This window comes from Gasterosteus aculeatus, chromosome 7, assembly GCF_964276395.1.
Source record: "Gasterosteus aculeatus chromosome 7, fGasAcu3.hap1.1, whole genome shotgun sequence".
Taxonomy (NCBI): domain Eukaryota; kingdom Metazoa; phylum Chordata; class Actinopteri; order Perciformes; family Gasterosteidae; genus Gasterosteus; species Gasterosteus aculeatus.
In genome coordinates this window covers 24,068,609-24,091,144 of record NC_135694.1, presented here as the reverse complement: position 1 = coordinate 24,091,144, position 22,536 = coordinate 24,068,609, and the positions used below count along the sequence as shown (strand labels likewise).

General features: G+C 43.5%; 1 protein-coding gene across 1 annotated transcript in view; it reads left to right on the top strand.

Annotated features, from left to right (window-relative positions):
• The first annotated feature begins 4,166 nt into the window (after window positions 1-4,166).
• dchs1b (dachsous cadherin-related 1b) overlaps window positions 4,167-22,536 on the top strand; it is a 69,440-nt gene continuing 51,070 nt past the window's right edge. The window contains exons 1-4 of the mRNA XM_040181508.2: window positions 4,167-4,660; window positions 15,199-16,044; window positions 16,150-16,347; window positions 16,543-17,310. Coding sequence (XP_040037442.2) covers window positions 15,217-16,044; window positions 16,150-16,347; window positions 16,543-17,310 — 1,794 coding nt within the window. The 5' untranslated portion in view covers window positions 4,167-4,660; window positions 15,199-15,216. The remainder of the gene's footprint in view (window positions 4,661-15,198; window positions 16,045-16,149; window positions 16,348-16,542; window positions 17,311-22,536) is intronic.

The following is a 22,536-nucleotide window of genomic DNA, read 5'->3' as shown; positions in this document are numbered from 1 at the left end:
TTTTTCCCCTGACGTGACTTCTACTTGGACGCGGAATACTTTGTCAGATTTCATTCTGCAGTACTCTAGGGAAATGCTCTGCACTCCTAATAACAATGCCCATTTCCTAATCTGTCATCCCCGGGTCTATTTATTCTCACTGTCCCTCAAATGCTGCACAAGTACATACGAGCAACCCACATTAACAATGCACATGTGAAAATCACTGAAATGGCTAAAAAGGTCTGGAGGAAACCACACATAACCAACAGGAAATGTGGTGCCACCACCCAAACAAAGTGGAAACACAAACTGTTATCGACTGTTAGCAAAACGAAATCAATTCTCTGCATTGAGCACATTTAATTCCCAAATACTCAACTCTTGGTCCCCTTTCAGTGACATCTGCAGAAATGCACAATGTAGAAGCTTTGAAAGACCAGCCAGAGTCATTGGGCCGGTGTGTGGTTGCGTGGTAGGCAGGCTGGCCTGAGAGGAAAGGAAGCTATAATAATCTCCCTAAGAATACCCTGCACGCACAGATGAAGACAAAATACTGCTCTGTTTGTTGCCAGTGGCAAAGCAAAGCACTTGAGAAAGTGCACAGTGTAATAGTGTGATGAGTAGAGGTGAAGCCAGAACAATATTTAAATTTAGAGACATAATGTCCAGGATTTTCTTTTTTTTTGCCGTTAAACTTAAGAAGTGTGTCATTTTTATATCATTTTCTTTTCGTTAACAAATCTCCCAGTGCTTTTTGAAAAAGTGTTATCACTGGGCATTGATATATAATTGTGCTTGTGAGAATATATTGTAGGATTACAGAACACACGTTCCTTGTACTGACTGCAAAAAGAAATATAGAATTTTGCCAGATTTTCACTTTCAAACTTTGAACTGTGAATAACAAGTGATCTTTGCTCGCGAGAGTTCTAATACTTTTTTTTTTTAATAAAACCCTTGTGAGTAATATTTTGGTCATGGGAAAGGAAGGCCTGATTAGGCCACCACTCTTTCCGCTTTTGGCACGCGGAGTCTCTTGAGCCGTGACCTCATCCCATCCTGTCGCACAGGAAAGGTGGATCAGCCGGGGCAGACGCTTGCATGGAGACGGGCTCGTATGGTCGAGGGAGAAAGAGATAGTCATGTGACCGAAATGGGAAAGTTACTGTATGTGCAGCACGGTCATTTTGGACTTGTGTGCCATGAAAAAGACTAAACCCCCGGGAGATGAAGTGATAACGGTTGACTGACGGCTGAGACACACTGAGCCATTTTGTGTTTGGAGCTGCCCGGATTTACAAAGCTAGAATATTGTGTTGCTCGCCGACACGGCCGACGACTCCAGTCATACAGGCAATGCAGACATGGCCCCATTAGCTCCCAACGATGCATTTCCAACTGACCCAACAGCTTCAGTTGTTAGTTAATCCCCTTGACACACTTATTTCTGCATTGTGTAAGAGGTGAACATACTGTAGGTTAATGATCATTCAAATTTGTATTGATCATCAGTTGCTAGAAAACACTACACCACCGTGACCCCTCAGAAGTCCATGGTTAGAATTATGACTCCATTTTAGAAAATATAATACACCACCATGACCCCTCACATGACTATACTACACATTTCATGACTTCTTTTGGCAAAATATTTTTTGTGATTCTTGTGATGTTTGTTGTTTACAAGGATGGACCCTTTTAAAATGTTCCTCGCCATACTAAATTTTTCTCACACAATTAATGGAGTGAATCGCAGCCAGCATTAGACTAACCCAAGCCAGAGGGGCCGTTGGGTGGTCCGAACCATCTAACTGTTAGGGGACAGTACTAACCACTACACCACTGTGCCCACTTAAAAGTCCAGTTAGGATTTCTCATGATTCCATTTAAAAACATATTCTGTTATTTTTTCAAACGTATGTTTTCACACCACCGTGCCCCCTCATATGAATTTCATCTTTAGATTTAGATTTCTTAACTTTATTCTCTTGTTTTATACTAACCCATTGCATTAGCATTTCATTGTACTTTATTTTATTACTTGTGCACTGCTGTCTTGTTGTCTATTGTTACACTGTCTACTGTCACGCACCAACCGCCAAGACAAATTCCTTGCATGTTTGACATTATTTGGCAATAAATGTTTCCAGATTCCTGATTCCTGATCTTCTTTCATATACTTTTTTTTTTGCAATTTTTTTTTGTGGATTTTTTTTTTCAAATATTTGTTTACAAACACGGAACCTGATAAAATGTTCTTTGTCATACTAGATACAGATTTTTTCAAACAATTACTCCAGGTGGAGTCGAGCTGAACTGGCGGCAGTATCCACCTGCAACACCATGCCCCCTCGAATGTCCGTAGTTAGAAATGTCTTATGACTTATAACGTCTCAAACACGTTACATGCTAAAGCACATTACAAGAAGAGCTGAAAACGGCGAGAACTCACTACTGCTGCCGTGACCCGGATTCAAACCGGGGGTTGCTGCGACACAACGCAGAGCACTGACAACTATATACGATCACGGCTGCTTGCTGAAGGGAGAGAATATGTAATCAATGTAAATCTTGTGGTGGTCTCTTTTATCGTGGAGAGAACCCACCAAACGTGTCACTCCTCATCTGCAATTGGTTAAAGCTGTTTAATGGCAACTCTGCAGCACGTGTTCACACGCAAGATCGATGCAAAATAAATGTACTCACACACATACACCTAAAGTACAGATGCAAAAATACGAGGACGAATGCAGCCTCGGAAGGTTCAAATTGATCAACGTGTGTGCTTCTTTTACACGTTCCTATTTGTAGCGTTTTGAAATGTACAATCTACATAATGTTGTTATTGTTATCTCTTTTGTGGAGATCTTACATTTAACTGCACTTGTTGCTCCTCTGGGATTTGAAAACTGTCAAAAATGTTGAGGTGAACAGAGACTGTTTTTTACAGATCATAACTCTCTGCATTCACCGCCAACCAAACAGTCTCCTGCAGAGTTAAGGAAACCTGAATGCACTATTTGGTCATTAGGTTGTGGTTAATGTAGATGAACGTAGACATTTACTGAGGATAGTGTAAATGCCCCAATGCCACCGACAGCAATACAATCAGGCATGTCTTGGCCAGAGGATGAGGGGCTGGCTTGATTGCTGCCCTTGGCAACCGACCTCCAGCACCCACACACAGTTTGCTCCTGACGTTCACATCTCCCACCTCTGTACCATCGCTCCATCCCCTAAACCGCCTCCTCTGATCTGGTTTCAACGAAGCAGGTGGAGGCTCGACCTAAAATCTGGGATGATGAACGACTTCCATCGCGCTGACGCTAGGAGTCCAAATGGTGTGTGTGTGTGTGTGCGTGTGTGTGTGTGTGTGTGTGTGTGCGTGTGTGTGTCTGAAGCCTGCTCTGCTGCTTGCTCAGTAGAAATGTCACCTTCACATATCTAAAATATAACGAATCTAACTTAAATAATAAGGCCAGTTTAATATATCTAGATTCAATTTGCCAACATCTTCTATATGAATAAAATGTAAAATGTGCTGTAATTCATTTTACATGATTATTAGAGGTGATCAAACATCGATCGATGATTGATTATAAGGCTGGTCGCAGTTGATGATTTCGTCCAGAGGCATAGAGTCATCTTAGCCCGGACCCTCCATGTGCCCCCCAGGTAAACACTGTTAGCTCTGTCAGCCCTGTTGCTGCACTGAGCCTGCTGACGCTGCCAGTTATTGTCTATTTGTACACAAGCTATTCGCCAGAACATCTCTCTATCAGAACCATTTGATAAAATATTTGATTGTTCACATGGATTTTTTTTTTTTGTGGGCGGTTTGGAAATTGATCTGGTATCCTTCTAAATGACACCATACACCAACACACAGAACTAAGTCACCGCTGAGCCGAACGTCTCCTCTGAAGCGCGCGTGGTGCGCTCTTTTGTTTCAAAGACTACTTCCACCGAACGGAGCTGGGGGGCACCAAAGGCTGCTCTGCACTCCCCTCCCCATCCCACAGCCTCCCTCTGCCCTGTCCTCCCCTTTGTGTAGCTACCCGAATAAATTAGTAACCCCAGTCGATAATGGGGGGAGGAGGAGAGTTAGGGGGGGGGGGGGTTGGCGGAGGAGTTGGCTTTCAGTCTTTGAGGTACACGGCACCCTGAAGCGGCTCCGTTATAGAGCGCGCGCACACACGCCGTGTCTGAGGGACTGGATGCTGAGAGAAAGGGAAAACGAGGAGGGACACGTCTGAGATCAACGAGGGGGGAAGAGAGAGTGTGGGGAGGGGGAGAAAAAAAGAGCATTGCAGTGCCACAGACGGAGCAGACGGCGGAGGGAGCGGAGATCACAACGCGCTCACCTGACACCGGGAGGAGGAAGAAAACAGAACCCTACCGGTCATCACAACATCTGTGGAATTCGCTCAACTGTCTTTTTTGGGGTGGGAGTCTGGGTGATATAATTTTAATAAGGATATTATGTAAAAAAAAAAAAAAAAATCAAAAGGAAAAAAAAGAAGACCGGTCCAGCCGGCCGGCACGGCTCCATTCAAGATTTTGTCCTGGAGGATTGTCCGTCGCTGAGGGGGTGTTGGGAGGACCGTTTGCATACTAATCCGTTTTGGAAGGGAGATCCAGGACGTACAACCAAAGCTGCGGAGTGAGTCAGATGAATGTAAGTGGCAGCTCCTTTATTCTCATCCTCCTCACCAAATGCGTCTGATCAGCGACAGATGAAGGTGTGAAAAATCTGTGCTTCTCCATGTAGAGAGGGGTGTGCACGATGCATCTGCGCCTTGCACGGTCGAGCTGGTGGCCGGTCCGGGGGTGTGCTGAGAAATTGGGGGGGGGGGGGGGGGGGGGGTGACCGTGCCAGTGGGGCATTTTGCAAGATCGATGGATCATTGTGATGCAGCGTACTCATATTGATTATTGATCCCCATCCACAGCCAAACCAGCTAAACAGCCAGGTTGGAAGACGAGAACAGAGTGGAGCCCCTCTTGAAATATTACATGAACGGGTGGTTAGTCTAGTAGGCCAGCAAAGGTTTTCTGGAACTATTTGATGATAGTAAGTCGGTGGTTTCCTCTACAGGGTTTTCAGTTGAGAGCGAATACACTTTGTTGTATAGAGCACAAAGGCAAAAAAGTGGACAAAGTGGGCCGGCACTCGGCTGTAGGTGACGGTGAAGAAAGAATATGAAGTAGCCTACTGCTGTGCATTAAAACCATTTGTTACAGCAGCGCACGCTCTGTTGATGATGGTGTGGGGTCCAAGACTCAACAGAATGTTAAATAAGCAGAAATAACAAGTCCAAGAGGATGTCAGGTAGTTTTAACATCCAGCATCTGACACAATTGAAATATTTCTTATGAAGAGTATTTATAGCAGCCAGTTCTGTCTATATATATTTACATGTCCAAAAGCAAAAAAAAATGGTAACCCAGGGGCATATTTAAGTTCCTAACCACAACAGTTATTCCAGTCATATCTGGTGTCTGCTGGCGTCCGCAACTTCTGGTTTTCTTCTCCAGGGAGGGATACAGATCTTTGCATTATTACGCTATCCACTTACGTGGTCTCATGTGCTCCAGCTCAGCAGCACACGGGCCTCAGCCTCTGGTCCGCACACAACAAACAGTTGAGCTGCTCGCAGAGTGACGAGGCGTGCAGCAAGACGTTTGACCATATGGAAATCTGTTTGGTACGGCTGCATCAGGTGGAGCTTCTGTTTGTGGAAACATCTTAGAATTACTCACATCAGCTGCTTCGACGAGTACAACATGGCGATTAAGCTTTCTTACGAAGTTTAGTCATATCTGGATTCTGGAATTCATAATTTAGATTTTTAGAGGATGGCATTAAGAAAGGATGGATTAATCATTAAGATTATTATTAAGTTTGGGCCTGAATGATCATTTGATATGTTCTTGGGGTTGCGGAGATTTCCACTCTAAATCTGTAAAAGCGCTAAAAATCCCTTTGAAACATGTTTATATTCACCACCAAATAATTAACAACGACAGCTGTGATAATGTATGTTGCTCACATTTCTTCCTGTCTATAACACTTTCTACTACAAAGCGTGTCAGGGCAGTGAAGTCTATTCATTCAGGTCCGCGTCAGGCCTTTTCGGAGAGCCTATCAACAAAGTAAACAGTCAGCTGTTTACCGTGCACTTCATGGTGTTCTGTGCTGTTAGATGGATGGGCACGATACTGAATCTACCAGCTTCAGGGGAGTCTCGTCGGGGCTGTGTTCAATATACACACACACACACACACACCTAAGACAACAGCGTCTGCTAAAAGACTTTATATTAAATGTTCTGGGGCAGGTGACTGAAGAGCAACGAAAACCCTCCAACCCCCATTGTCTTTATTATACGTAGGATTATGTGGCGTGCGTGTTTGCAGCCATGTGAGTTTTCACTCGGCCCGGTTTCTGCATCGGAATGGTACTGCTTGCGGTGTTAAAATGCCACATTGGAATCATGCAGACACACAGGCCAATATTAATAAACCTCTGTTTAAAGCTTTAAGCTAAGTCCTCTTCTTTCCAAGGTGATATACCACCACCCACAGTCTTTAAGTCTATTTTTGTTTACTCTAATGGACATGCTTCAGGGAATCACCAAGTTGAGGCTTTATTCTTCTTAAAAGCTCAAGCGATCTTCAGAGTTTACGTTAATCTCTGAAGATATTGAGTGCAATCGAACTGCATCTTTGCCACCCACTCTGGCACCGAAATCCTGCTTGTACCCACATGAGAAGAAAAGGTCATATTTCTGAGGACAATGTCATTATGTGCATGATTTCATCCTTTTAAGCCTCGATGTGTGAATTGTTAGTTACAAAAACAAATTCCCTGTACATTCCATATTGCGTAGAAAACTGTCGAGAGTGAAGGATTTGGAGTAATATCTGTTTCAACCAAAAACCATCAACTGCTGCCAGCACAGAAAGAGAGTGAGAGAGAAAAAAAGAAACAGAAACCATCTTCCCACCCAAACGTTGCAGCTCAAACAAAAATCTGTCGAACGGTATTCCAGAACTGCTTTCCTGGGTTTTGTTCTCTGAATGGGAAATCGGCCTATGGGCACAAATATCAGAAAGAAACCCAGAGGCTCTGTGGGTGTCTTTGTTTACATGTCAGACCAGCGTTTTTAGACCAAACACTCAATTTTGAGGGGATTTCATGTAATTCATGTTTATTAGGTAGCATGTGAAGTAAGGCCAGTTTCCTTGAAAGCTATTTCTGTTTGCACGAGCCATCCGCACCAGAGCCAAGCAGTTATTAATAGCTTTAGTAGTAGAGTCATAAAACAAGATTCCCATTGATAAGGAATCCCCTTTGCTGATTGCTCCACATTCCATTCATTTTACCCTCAGGGCCTACTGGTTGCCATGGTAGCCACAATTGCTAAGTCTGCCATCTTGCCGTGATTACAATCGAGAAATTTAATTAGACTGTTGTAAAATTTGAGCTGTGTGTGTGCTTACATGCAGAGGAAGTTGTTTCCAAATTCGTGCTGACATTACAACTTGGCTCTATCAAGTCGGTTTTAATGAGCTTTGTTAAAAAGTATAACGATGCATTAGTGGAATTTCTTTGAAGACTATCATAGATTGAACAAAGATTAAAGCATCGGGCTTCTTTTTCATAGTTTTATTTTTGCCAGACACCCAGTTTGTCAGTAGTTTCCATCCCGGCTTGTTTGATTTTTCATTATTGCGGCTGCAACTTATGAAGTACATCTTTGCAATGTGTGATCATAAAAATGTGTTTGTAAATAATTCCAACCGCACCTTGTAGCTTTGACTCAGGCTTTTCTTTCTTACAGTGTACTGTAGTCCTTCCACTTGGGGAATATAGGTCTTACCTTACTTACAGTATGAACACCCATTTATCTGCTGCTCTCGAAAAAAAAAATGATTGGACTCTCCCGTCAAGCACAGAATCATTGACTCGCTGGAGTTTTGAGATGGTGCAATTCCATTTTTGTTTGTTCTGTCACAAAGTAACCGCCATGGTCTGGTCAGCTGAATGGGAAGGATTACAGACACCGGCTAAATTCAACAATTCAGAAGGTAGAGGTCTGCTTTTTGGACTAGTTCCATTGCCCCTCCCTCAAAAAAGTTTGTAACCTCTCGAGTCTCTCCATTATATCTTCAAATTTGACAGTCTGTGATCCGAGCTGGCCTGTGTAGCAAGACCTGGGATCTGGTATAATGACTGCTGTAAATGGGTTCGCTATATTCCCCGAGGTTTAGATGGACGTCCTCTAGAGCTTGGTGTTGTCTTGAGTTTCCCCGTCCTGCGCTTCTCTGCCTTGACTTGGAACAGTCAAACTGCCTCCCCAGTGACAACGTTATTGAATTATGCGTTTCTTAGTTTAGATGGATGGAAGAAGTGAGTTTGCTTCTGTGCATGAACGTATGCACATAAGCAAGTGTGCAGCCTCATGTAGTTGATGGAGAAATCTAATTTTGGGGGTAAATAATGACTATTTTCTTCATTGGTCAATCCCTCCAATTTCTTGGACCAAAAGATCCACTTTTTATTATAGACAATATTACATTCTTCAGGTGTTTGCTCTTTTTTTCTTGATTAATTGAGGTTAATTCGTTTGATGTAGATCCACTAACTGATCAATTCCTTAGCTGTTGCAGCGCTGTTTCCTAGTTTGTTCTATCAGATACCAGCAGAGACCTCCTTCTCGGATCTCTTTATTGATTCTCCCCCACTGAGAGAACAACTAATGCAAGTGTGTCTAGTGTATGCACACATGTTTTTCTGAATGAAGTGGCGTATTAATTACATTAGACACACATAAAGAAATGAATGTGGGAATTGCCCTGAGCGAAAATGAATGAAATGTGGTAACTGCTGCCCATCTGGGTGCATGATGATGATAAGTGTGTGAGCTCCCAGGCAAGAACAGAGAGAGGAAGAGAGAACCTGTCTGTGCCGAGTCTCATGTGTTTTTAATGAAGTAAGTGAGAGGATCTGAGCTTCTGGTGCATGAAACATTGGCACCGAGATGAGCGCTGCATGTAGGGCACCGCGGCTCAGGTAAGTGCAACGTGTTATGCAAGTTAAGACAAAAAGTTGGCAGAAGGAGAACTTTTAGGCCTTTAGAGATAGAGAGAGAGAGATCGAGAGATACCATTCCTGAATACATTTTATCAATTGAAACCCTCAAAGCCATCAGTGCATTGCATCAGTATTATTTGATGAGTATTGATGTTTCTGTTTGAAGCAAATTAAAACAAGGACAGACAGACTTAATTCCCAGGCTTACCACAAGAAATATAATGGAGTAACATGATACAAAGGCATTCGCTTGGAGAGCAGCTGCTGGCTCGCCACCAACCCGAGTGCTGATGGAGAATTTGTTTGCTAATAAGCTAAGTCAATGTCACATTTTCTGAGCCAGAGATGAGTGAATGTGGATTTTTCATAGTTTTCAACCAAAGAAGAAGCAAAGTCCTAGACTCTCCCAGTGAAACAAAGTTCTCCGCATTTCTCTCAGGAAGATAGTGACCTACTTTCACCCTAGACATGTTTTTAAACGCCTTTATCACTTTGATTAATGTTAATGTGTTTTCTGATACAACAACATAACCTCATGGAACTTTCTGCTTTACATTACTACAGAAGTTGTTCTCAATGGGTGGAATGTGGAAAAAGACTCAACCGTGTTCTTGCCCGCGTGTGTGTGTTCAAGTTACCAGACGTCTCTTTGGTTTCCCTAATCGGGATCCTGTTGTGACTATCAGTGGAGTGTTTTGACTTTTGACTTTTCCTCTGTTCAATCATTAAGAAATGCTGTGATTATTCAGATATGTTACAGTGTGTTTAAGGTTAAAACGGTTATAAATCTAGTTTAGAGTTAGGTCTTATGCTATGAGTGGGTTAAGGCTAGGGTGAAGATTGGGTTGAGGCATTTAAGACTTGGCTGTTGGGACATTAAACCCACTCTGATCTGGAGAGGCAACGACTGCTGTTAGATGGTCCTTCACCTTCTGTGAAAACCTCCACATTCAGTTGCCTTTTGATGTTCTTCTACCCTGCCGAGTATGTACACCCATTATTATAATTATCTATCGATTGATTCATATTTCCACACACTTTCTCTATTTCTCTTTTAAGGTATTATTCACAAATTCATGGACACACACACACCCACACATCAGCAAAGCAAAACTCACTGCCCATTTACTAGGCAGTGTGGCCTCGAAGGTTGAGGCGTAAGTGAATCACCTCCGGCTGTGTTTTCACTTGCTCCTCGGTTACAGGGACGAGGGTCCAGAGGGTATTTTATTAATGTTTAGGCTGCATGAACGTGTGTGATTCAACACTCACTCAAACTTCTCTTTTTTTGTTGCAATCTTCCTTTTTTTTCACTCAGAATCAAAGTTTTCCTGTGTATCTCATACAGTTCCACTTCTCCTTTGTTTCTTCCATCTCTGACTGCGTCGTTCTCTTTCTCCCTCTTGCCTGTCGGCCAGTAGAATCTGGGACGTTTTGTCACAGAGGAGCTTGTGCAATTTGTAAGTGTGTCACTGTATTTCCAGTTTGACATCTACTGTGAGGGTAAATAAACAAATCTGAGTCATCCCAGCAGCTTTGGATTGTCATGGCGCTGCTGCAGTTAATTCTTTACCAACTATCGTCCCTGCTGAGTTGAGTTAGTATGTTAGAGGAGAGATGCAACGATATAAGTGTGACATGCCTATTTAGGTTTTTTGACGCAGCAGCAGCGCAGTGAATTGAGAATGATTTGAATTTGACGGTTGCTGGTTGAGATTGGGATGCAAAATTGTTGTGTTTCACCTCGTTTCACCTCTAAATCAGAGCTTGAAGCCGAAACCATGAAAAAATGTCCCACAAAGATGTCTTTTAAATTGGAACACAAATAAAAGTCACATCCAAGCCACATTCACTAACTTAGTTAGAGACCAGTCTCTGCCATGACATAGCTACCCCCCCCCCTTCCCCTCTGCAGCCCACTGACATGGACATTCATGGAGAAAATAAGTAATAAAGTAAAACTCCATGGATAGAATTCAAAACAAAGGTTTTCCCACAGTTGAGCCAAAGAGAGAGAAAGTGAGGAACAAAAGAATAAAACATCATATTTTCTGAAAACAACGTTTACAGTATACAGTACACCAACTGGAGGGAATCTGAACCTTCAGATCAGTTATACCTAATTATTATTATATGTGTTATTATTTGTCACTCTTTATCAGCTCAGCCAATTAAGCTGCAGCTCAGAGTAACCAAGGAACGGCTCGTCCCTTCTGAATGATTCATTCAAACGTACTCGGTCTCCACAAAGCGGATACGTAGGTTTGGTTTCGCACATTGTGAGAGCTTTTACGGCTGCCACTGTCCCCCGGGGTGATGTTACCCGCTTGCATTGCATGACACAGTCATGAACTCTCTCTCCACGTATTAAAATTAATATTAATTGTGCTGTGGTGCAGCACGTGCATCATGTATATTTCATTGTGTGTGCAACTGTCCAGACAGTGGATGTCTGGCTGTCGGAGAGGTGGGTGTTAAGACATACTTAAGATTCTGTTTTGATAGTCAGCTATGGAAATAAAATGAAACTGATATCCACCTTTAGTGTAGTCTGGAATGAAGGAAAAAGTAAAAGTGGAACTGAGGAAGCATAGAAGGGGGAATTAAAATGCACACAAGCACACACACGCACGCATGCAGTTATTCACGCACGGCGTCAGACAACTGAGCTGGTGACAGCTGGGTTTGGTAATGGGAAGTCTGCATGCAGAAATCCGGGGGAAAGGCGACTCAAAGGGGTCACAAGGGTCATACACACACAACCCAAACAACATGAATACTGAATAGGGAAGCATTTCTGATCTCAACTGCTCTATCTCACTTCGACAGCCTTTATTCATTTCCCTGTCTGCTTTCACTGCAGATCATGGGACCATACCAAAGTTTGTGGTGGGGGGGGGGGGGGGGGGTGTGGCACAGAAACAGTTTCAGGGCTCAATGAGTCGCTGCCGACCATTAACAGCCAACGCCAGACCCCTCAACCGCTGAGGAACGAGCAGAAAGCAGTGTTGAGCTTTTCCATCGAAGCACAAGAACCAGAGCTCGGATAGAGACGTTATTGAGCAGCCGCTCTTCACTTGGAACTTTCTGACTTTTGGTCCTGTTTAGCTTGGCCCACCATATAACGGTTAACTATGGCGTGCCCTACTAGATCTGCTAAATCCATTAGAGGGGATGGACGGAGGAAAGGAGGAGGGAGGGACATGAGAGGAGTGGGGAGATAGCGGGGCCTGTTTAAAATTGGCACTGCATAAGGGAAAACTTTCCCTAGCAACTGAGATACTACAGCGTGAACACACACATCCTCATACGGTAGTGCTTTAAATGGTTACATCCTATAGAAAACTCTATGGTTTCTATTATACGGTGACAGCACTTTGAGGCTTTGAGGCTAGCGTACACCAAAGGCAGATTATGGGGTCGCAATGCCAGATAAATGTGGCTGAGACTCTATGGAGCCCTCCGGGTCTGCCCTGTCTGTCAGTGTGGTCGCACAGAGATGATGTCACTGCTCGAATGCACACGTGTTGTCCAGGCGTACGGAGACAGGCGTAGAAAAACCCATGCAACCATATTTAAGAGGAAATAACAGAACTCTAATTGATATAAACCACAAGAAACGTACAGCAATTCATCTTAATTAGTATTGTATTATTAGTGCCACTAGAGGGAGTGAATCAGGTTGGCCATCTGCTCGGCCACTAGCTTTTCCGCACAAGCTACATTTCAGCCCTCGCTTTCTCCATCCCTCATCAGATTGTGTCTGTGTGTTTTTTCTTTTTCTACTGTAAACACAAGTGTATTACAGCACACGTCGAAAAGGAGATGATGTCATGCGCCAACTGCTCATTGACGGTGACAGATTGCAGCCATGCGATTTGTTCATCAATATAACCTTTCATTGACACTCGACTGAAGCAATGAAGGAGAGAGCATGTAAAAACACACGCTCACACTGCACTCCCTTTCTTACTTTGTTTTTCAATCATGAGTTTCTCCTACACTGCTCAGTACTCCCTAAAGACAATAAGGCAGTCGGGCCAAAGCAAACTGTAATCACCTCTTAGAATGTTACTTCTTCTGGTTATGCCCTAAATCGAGTCTTTCCTTTTCTTTCCCTTTTCTTTTTTTTTTTTTTGCCTTATGGTAATTCAGGTTATAGTGGGTTCATCTCATTACAAGGGTCTGCCATTTTCCACTATGACTCCCCTATTTGTCTCTGTGTGACCTTCACTTTTTTTTTCCTTCTATTTTTGTCCTTCTTCAGGACAAGCAGGGCCATAAACTGAAACCCTCCAACTACTTTGACACAAAGCAAACACAACAAAAGAAAGGAGGGTATTCCTGCGCCGCTCAGCTTGCTTCTTTGCGTAGGAGTAAAGCGTCTGGCCCAGATGTAGAGCTCAGTGACCGCACCAGAGGGACCAGTATCAGTGTCTCTCTCTCCCTGTCCCACTGGAGCTATACACTTTATTAATCTCTTTTCCTTGGAGGCCTCATAAACTACCGCAGGAGGTCGAGGTCGGTTAAAAGACTGGTGGGATGGATGATTGCAGGAGGATTCAGTAGATGTTAAATAATGTTTTTTATTTACTCTGCAAATGTATTTCACTAGCATGCGACCAGGTATTGGCTTGTGTCAATCCTGCAGAGAGGAGATAGTTCTACCCTAAACATATTTTGATGATTAGAAAAGAAACTCGTCTCATTAAGCTGAAAGACAAGCAAATATTTAGCATTGAGGCAGTGATTGATAGAGAATCTACTCCCACGGGTCAGTGCAACCTCAAAAGGACCTTTTCTGGGGAATAGGTATCAGCCTTGAAATTGGCTTGCACGAAAAACAGTCCATGGTCTTTTTGTATTTGTGTGTGTGAATGTTTCAGTTCAACTCGTGGACAGGTACGCGGGCCGGCAGCAAGCTGACTTTTTCTCTAGAAAAGGAAAACATTCCTAAAATTAACTGTCCAGATTATAGATGCACCGGGGGAGTGATTGTCGAGGTGAATATGGCTGGCCGACAACCTCCATTGACAACTAGCATCCTGTCTGCTACTGGAGCTTGGCTTGCATCACACATATATAGTTGTGAAATGATTAGTTAATTCATTCACATTCCATGTTTAGGCTTTCATTGCAGAAAATTGTTAAAGCGGCATCTCTCTGGTCTCTTGGGTTCGATGAATGAGTTAATATTGCAAATATTATTGGACCTCATCAAGGGGTAAAATGATTTATTTTGTCAGAGGTAAGAGTGGCCAGGCAGGTTAGATTTGTATTTCCAGGATTTATAGTCAGTTCGCAAAAATATGTGCGTCAAACTTGGGTCAAATAGCATTCGCAAATAATTATTGGTGTTTGTTTTAAGTTGTTGAAAGAACCAGATGGTGAGTTCGCAGTAGGATATAACATAAAGGCTGTTTGGAACCAAGGGGTCGACCCTGAATCGGCGAATGCCTTTGCCGGCAGTCACAATACCTGTATCTGTTCATGATTATATCCAGCTATGACTGATAAGACTGATATAGCATTAGCATGAGGATAGTATCTTTAGAGGACTCATGCATGATTTAGAGTTAGGCGAAAATAGAAGCTAAGCCTACAGACTTAAGTAGCTGCTTCTTCTCATAAAGGCCCTGCTGAGGCAGCCATGGACTTACTTTCCCATGCATTCCGTGTACTTGTACATGTGTGTGTGTGTGTAAGTATTTTCTATCCTAAAAAATCTTACAAAGGATCTTGGTGCCTGTTTCAGTCTTTAATGTGTTTTCTCTTGGGATGTCAGTGCGTGACCGCTCTGGACACTTTAAAATTGCTCTCACCAAGTGAATAAAACTTGTTGTTCTACAGATAAAAATATAGTTTTACGATTCTCTTCTCAATGTGGTCAAGCCAATATGGATCCTTGACAGATTTAGACTTCCATTTGCACGCTCTTATAAATGTGCATGACCCAGCTAAAGAGTGCTTTCCAAAATGTTACATGTTTAATGGGGAAAAAAGCTCACATTGCACATTATCGTTGCTCAATACCCCATCGCAATGTATATTGTTTCTTGAAGAAATACATTATTTCACTTGCTGATATTTCCTTTCTCTCTTTTTCTTTCCCCCAGGTGTAGCAGAACCCAATCATGCCGATAACAAGTAAAGGGTCAAGCCGGAGGGCCTGGGTCAGCGGACCCTGTGTGTGTTCAAGTCCCGGACGACGAAGACCACTCTTTTATTTATGCATCCTCTTGATTCTTGTCCAGTCTACGGCCGTCCTCGGAGCACTGGAGCTCCAGCTGGATGAGGAGCAGCCTGCCGGGACCATCGTAGGTGACATCAGCGCCGGGTTACCGCCTGATGAAATCGGGGGTCTTTACTTCATCTCGGACCACGAGAGCACGGGCATTAGCAACGACCTGAACATCGACGAAACCACAGGCATCATTACCACGGCACGCCGCCTGGACCGTGAGCAAAAGGACCACTATAGCTTCATTGCTGTGACGATGACAGGAGTCACTGTTGAGGTGTCGATCACTGTTAATGACATCAACGACCATGCACCTGTGTTCCCCAAAAAGAAAGCTGTTCTTAAAATTCCTGAGCACACCGCTGTGGGGACAAGGTTTTCCCTGGAACCCGCAACAGATGCAGACAAGAACCAGCTGACCACTCAAGGTTACACAATTCGAGAGGGCAACGTGGGCCAGGCGTTCAGACTCGAGACCAAGAGAGCTGCCAACAAGGTGCTGTATCTAGACCTGGTGGTCAATGGCCTTCTGGACAGGGAGAAACGCTCGTTGTACACGCTGGTCCTGGAAGCCTTTGATGGGGGATCACCCAGAAGGATGGGATCCATGACCCTCGAAGTGACTGTGACGGACATCAACGATCACGCTCCGGTCTTCAATCAGACCAGATACCACGCTATTATCTCTGAAAGCCTCCCACAAGGAAGCAGCATCCTACAGGTAAGCTCAGGTCTTGTTCAGTTCTTGGCTGCTGGGTCAATACTTAATATAGGTTCTTTTGTCTGTAAATCCACACAGTTCAGTGTCATTTTTTGATCTTTTCAGGTGTTTGCAACAGATGAGGATGAGGGCGATAACGGTCTGGTTCTTTATGAAATCAACCGGCGTCAGAGTGACCCTGATCGCTCCTTTGTCATGGATAGTAAGTCTGGGGTCATCACTTTGAACCGGCCCCTGGACTATGAACTGAAGAGGGTTCATGAACTGGTGGTCCAGGCCAGGGATAACGCCAGCCACCCTGAGGTAATTGCATACGGATTATTATTACGACATCAACTATCAACTGCTGTCAATGATGACGGGCCATATATTGTTTTAAATAATGTATTCCTGAGGGGTCAGTATGTTTGTTAAATCGATTGCTGTGTACAACAATAAAATATTTCCAGTTTGGGAAAACCAAAACCAAACATTAAATGACATTAATCATTTTCTCAGGTGACCAACGCGTTTGTGACCATTCATGTCCGTGACTTCAACGACAACCAGCCCACCATGACCATCATCTTCCTGACTGAGGACGGCTCTCCGAGAATCTCCGAAGGGGCCCATCCGGGCCAGTACGTTGCTCGGATATCTGTAACTGACCCAGACTATGGAGAGTACGCCAACGTGAATGTTTCCCTCGAGGGGGGCGATGGGAAATTTGCTCTCACAACCAAGGACAGCATCATCTACCTGATATATGTTGACCAGGTCTTAGACCGAGAGGAACGGGATTCTTATGACCTGAGGGTAATGGCCACAGACTCCGGCACACCTCCCCTCAGAGCGGAATCCTCCTTCACCATTCAGGTGACTGATGTCAACGACAACCCCCCTCTTTTTGACCAGCAGGCCTACAGACAGACTATTCCTGAGGTTGTCTATCCCGGCTCCTTTGTTCTCCAAGTTACTGCCAGGGACAAAGACCAGGGCCCCAATGGGGACGTGCGATATAGCCTCCTCAAGGGTAAAAACTCTGATTGGTTTTCTATCGACAAGGTGACTGGTATCATTACCACAGCGACGGCGCTGGATTTCGAATCAGAGCCAGCACCTAGTGTGACAGTAATTGCAACAGATAGCGGGCGGCCGCCATTGTCTTCCACAGCAAAGGTGGACATTGTGCTGCAGGATGTTAACGATAACACGCCTGTGTTCTCCAGCAACTTCTACAATGCCTCCGTCAAGGAGAACACCCCAGCTGGGACCTGCTTCTTAGAGGTAAGAGAAAAGAAGTTTTTCTCTTCAGCCTTTTTTCCCTCGTATCTTTTCATTCAGCTCTCTTTCACTCTGCTCTTCTTTATTTTGAAGGAGACCTGCTATTTTTCCTTTGGCCACAACACTCGTTCTACTTATGCAGCCGAAACCAAGTATTCTATGTCCTCTCATTAATCTTTCCACTCAAACCCTCCGTAAAAGCGCTTTCTGGTCACTGACCCAACAAAAAGGTATTATTATTATTAGTAAAATCCAGATTTCTACATTAACAGAAAGGAGTCTTGAAATCAAAGTAATAGCTCAAAGCAGTTTCAAAGTTTTATTTCGGAAATAGAGACGTTTTGACTTTGTATTTTTTTTTGTCAGCTGATTTAGAAAAACTGAGCTATGAGAGTAGAAGCAACGCCGTTCAGTGTGTTAATTTGAGGGGAAAACGATTTATGGGGGAAACGGAGAGAGAAGAGCAGGGAGGCAGACTTCACCTGCATTCCTGAATGTGTACTGCGAGGAGATTTACTCTGCGCTGGTATGTCCTCTCTCTAACCTCACACGGTTGCCACGGTAACCAAGCCATCAGCGTAGGGTGAGCCCCTGGTATCACGCGTCAGCCCGGCTGCCTTGCTTTTATCTTGATTCCAGCAGGTTTTTTGTATAAGGAGGACCCCCCCACCCCCGAGAGAAATGAAAGAAAGGACGAGTGGCTGTTTGTCTTGACTTGGCATCAGGCCCTGTTTGGACAAACTGTTTTTACAGGTTGATTTTAATCCTCTGCTTTCAAGCGGATGACATTTCAGCGTTTTTGCCACAGCATTTTAAGACTGCCTGCTGCTAAAACTTGAACTAAACATGCAGCGGCCCTATTAAAAGGTTTAGGACCCCCTCACGATACCAGCAGAACTGTAATTGGGTACACACAAGATGCTGAATCTCACGCTCTTTGGAAACTTGCATATTGGTGTGCTGGGACGACAGTAAATGACTGAAGTGAGAGAACATAAAGAAGAGGAGGGACAGAGGGGGAGATGCAGATCAATGAAGAAGGAAAAATGGAGATGGAAAAAACCTGTGGAAGGACTAAGAAAATAAAACAATACGTATGTAAAGAGACTTCACGTGATTCATTTCTGATTTGACTTAACAGTCACAGATATAAAGTGTCCGTTGCCGAATTGTTGAACCCTGTAATGAGGCTGGTCTGCTGAATTATTTTGTCCCCCAACCGACTGAATGAACTCTGTGGACCTCCATTCCAGTTTTTACAAGAGTTGGGACTGGTAGTAATTTCTCTAATCCTATCCTGCAGTTATTCTGGAAATAGGTGCAGGTGTATTCGTACGGCAAACAACACGGGTGGTTTGGATGCTAAAGTTATTGAAACAGGTTTGAAATGCCCATTCTGGAACGTTCCTCAAGATTTTCTCAGACTGATTCAACATCCACGCCAGAGCAAGCCCACCAGGGCTACCAACAGTAGTTGGAGTAAAGTCTTTTCTCTGGGCCAACGAAAGATGTGGCCACTCAGAGAGCAAACCAATTATGTCAGACCTGAAATCATATCCTAACCGATGCCGTTCCAGATCCGTTCTGTATTCAGTCCTTTGGCCTGCCAACCAGCTGTTGAGATTGCGGAGCATTTGGTATTTTACTCCCTCAAGAAAGTGACAAAGTGAAGAATTGGGTCAGCTGCTCCAGTGCACCAAGTTTACATTTTTGTGTGATGTTATTTGGCACCGGCAATCAAGTTGTGGGGTTTTGTCACGTTTCCAACACAGTCAAGGCAAAGGCAAAATGTTCTCAGAATTGAATGATTACAATAGATAACGATTACATCAATGTTTTACTTTAGGAATTATCATACTGACATAGCTGGCTCGGTTTGAATTTGTGTAAAATCAACAAACGGTTATATCTAAACTATTAAATATGTTACCATGTTACATGTATGTTACGAGAAATGTTGTCATGGAATGGGACGTATGCACAGAAGGTAGGGGGTACTTTTATTTTTACCCAAACTCCCTTCCTTCTCTCTCATTCTCTCGGTTCCGGTTTTTGTTACTTATTTGCTCAGTTTCTCGTTTTTAGTATCTTTCTCATGATGTTTCTTTTGATTTCTCTCAGTCCCCACTCAGAAAATGCACACACATACAAGCAGCAATAGTCTGTAGGAAGTTTCTTATCAGTTGTCCTACCAAAGTAATCTGTAATGCGCTGTTTATGTAGCCGCGACACAAAGGAGTTATTTATTTCTTGGTTTCCCTGCTTTCCTCTTCCCCCGCTTCCTAAAGTATTTCCCAGGCAGTAGAGGTTAGGGTGCCTCAGTGAGTGTTTGTGCGTTTGCACGTGCATCCATCTGATTCTAGTTCATATCCTGAGAAGGTAGAGGTCATGAGAACAGGGTGAATACTGGCTGTGATGAAAAGTGACAAGCATATTCATTGTTTAGCGTGGAGCATTTTCATTGTTTAAAAATGGTTACGGGGCCTGTTTGAAAACCCCTCAGTTAATCCGTGTTTTTTTTCTTTTTTGTCCTTTGGTGTGTGTGTGTGTGTGTGTGTGTGTTTTTTAGAGACAAATAGTATTCCCTTGCTGTGTGGGCTGTGAGTTTCTGTCAAATCTAATGACGTGCTCACATCTAGGATTTTGATCTCATAAACAGCGTCATGCACACTCTTGTCAAGCCTCAAATAAAGTGCCAACAGACGTCAACAGAAAAAACACTGATTAGCGAAAAGAGAACTCAGTTTAAATGAATAGCAATACACATGAAATAGAAGGACCCTAACAAAGGAAGAATTCAATAGTTGAGATGGATGGAACGAGACGGCAAAAGAGAAAAACAAAGTTTTCACGTGTGTGTGTGTGTATCTGCAAAACAAGCATTCCTGTATGGCATCTCTGTGTTTGTGTACTTGTACACTCGTGAAGCAAGCAACTCACTTTCAGCAGATGATGCATCTCCCGTGTGATGTTCACCATGTGGTTTCCTGGTCAGGTCCGTGAAGCAACAGTTAATCATCTCAACATAGGCACAGATGTGCTCAGCTGGGTGATGTAGAGACCTGCCGTCCAACAGTACAATGCCACGGCACTGCCTGATGGTAGATGTCACATTTTGACACCATGCTATCAACATAATAATTTCCCGACTCAAAAATGCTGATTTAAACCGTAAAGCCATAGTGGAGGCTTCAAATGTTTTTACGCCAGAGAGTACAAAATGCTGGACAGAACGAGAAACATATTGAAGTACCGGGAGGTGGAATTGAATTCAGAGTTAACATGAATATGTCACTGATTTCGATATAGCAAGCAGATGAAGTGTAATTAGCATCTGAGATTAGGGGGTTTTAGTAGAATCCCAAACATAAACGGTGCATCATCTGAAGATGCTTTTAGTAAATGTAAATCTTACCATTGAAATGCAGCTGCTCACCCCACATTTCTACCAAGATGCTTTGTCCGTCACCAAACAGGTTGTCACGATTTTTTATTCTCACCATATAACTGTGGCCAAATCTTGCTCTAGTGGGTAGTCGGGTAAAACAAGTAGAGAGAGGCACACAAGAACATGTGAGTGTAAGTGTGGTGTGAAGTCGACTGAAATAGAGCAAACACGCATAGGAAGGCAGACAGGTTTCTTTTGACAGGTGGAGTTAGTCCTCCTGAACTTCCCCGCTAAACCACTTAAACAAACACACCACGTCGGCCTGTCAAAGCAATCAGCAGGTTTGCCATGAAGTCTAAAGTCTGGAACCCCGTGGCTAAAAGCTCCGTGGCTCCTCAAGGAAATACTAATCATATTTCAAAACAGATATTCTCACGCGTGCGAACTGAGACTAATCACATTTGGTGACACACTGCAAAGAGGAAGGTGTTCTTTTTTCGACTTCCTGTCCAACCTCCTGCTGGTGTCGCGCTGAATCGAACCGCTGCAAAAATGAAATATACCGTCCGCTTGACGTCCTCCTCCAATGCCCGTTGTCGAGCAGTGGCAGCTGCGCTTTAGAACGGCCGCGCTGTGTTGAAACTTCATCTTGTGTGTTTTAATGAAACTGTCGAGTGTGTTTAGCGGCCGGCGTCGATCGCTGCGTGAAGAGAAGGCCGCAGGTCGGGGCGATCCCTCGTCGACGCATCGCTTGCATCTAACAGGTGATCGGTGAGGACAAATGGTACGGTTCGCACAAAAAACAGACACATGCCACATCCAAGGTTTGTCGAATCGTCTCGTGCCGTGAACGGCTCGCCTGCGTTTTGACACACCTGCTCTCTCTCTCTCTCTCTCTCTGGTTCTGTATTTTGGTCGCCCACCGGCTGACACATCTCTCAGCTGCCAGCGAAGTTGACAGGATGTGTGTGACGAGGGAGCAGGATGGTGTGTCTGCCATGCAAACTATTCTAATAACATCCATCAACACGTAGTGTGAATTCATCACCTGTTTGCTACTGGAAGTCGTCTTAAAGAACAGCTGATTTTAATGATGGGAGTGTTTTTTATATATATATATATATATATAGGTTACAATCCTTTATATTTTCATTATATAAACCCACATGTTATCAGAGTGGCTTTAGAGAAGTCTATAGTTTGTTGATAATTGAATAGATTTGCATTAAATTCTCTACAAACATACATTTTGCTTACAGAGGACTATCAACTTAACTGTTAATGGAGAATCTCTTCTAATAAACCTATGCAATGATGAACGGTTGGAGGTTATCCCTCTAATGTCACTGACCTCACAAAAAAGGTTCGTTCATAGCACAAGAATATTTACCTCCAGTAATTACAGGTATTGCCAGGTAAAGGTATTGCATCCATATTTGGTGGAAGCAGCAGTTCAAAACCAGATTCTCTTATCAAACGGATTAATTTCTTTAGAGCATTTCAATTAACTAAATTTTGGTCCCAGTTGAATGAATCTTATTTTGTCGTTCTTTTCCCCCTCAGAAGCAGTAGTTTGGTTCCATTTCACTAGCTGTTGGCATACGCTGTGTTTTAACCCTATCAGACTGTTCATTCAAGTGTGATGTGACTGGCCGGGGCCTCTGTGGAGAGAATGGCCTCACGCCTCATTAAGCCCAATGCTCGGTACCATATGGCCATGAGGGGTTTTCTTCTCTCCCTCTCTTTCTTTCTGTCTCACCCTAGTGTTTTTATTTCCATTTCTTCATCTCGTTTGTTAGTGAGTACCTCAACTTCTCAATCCTTTCTTTCTTTTTTTCTCA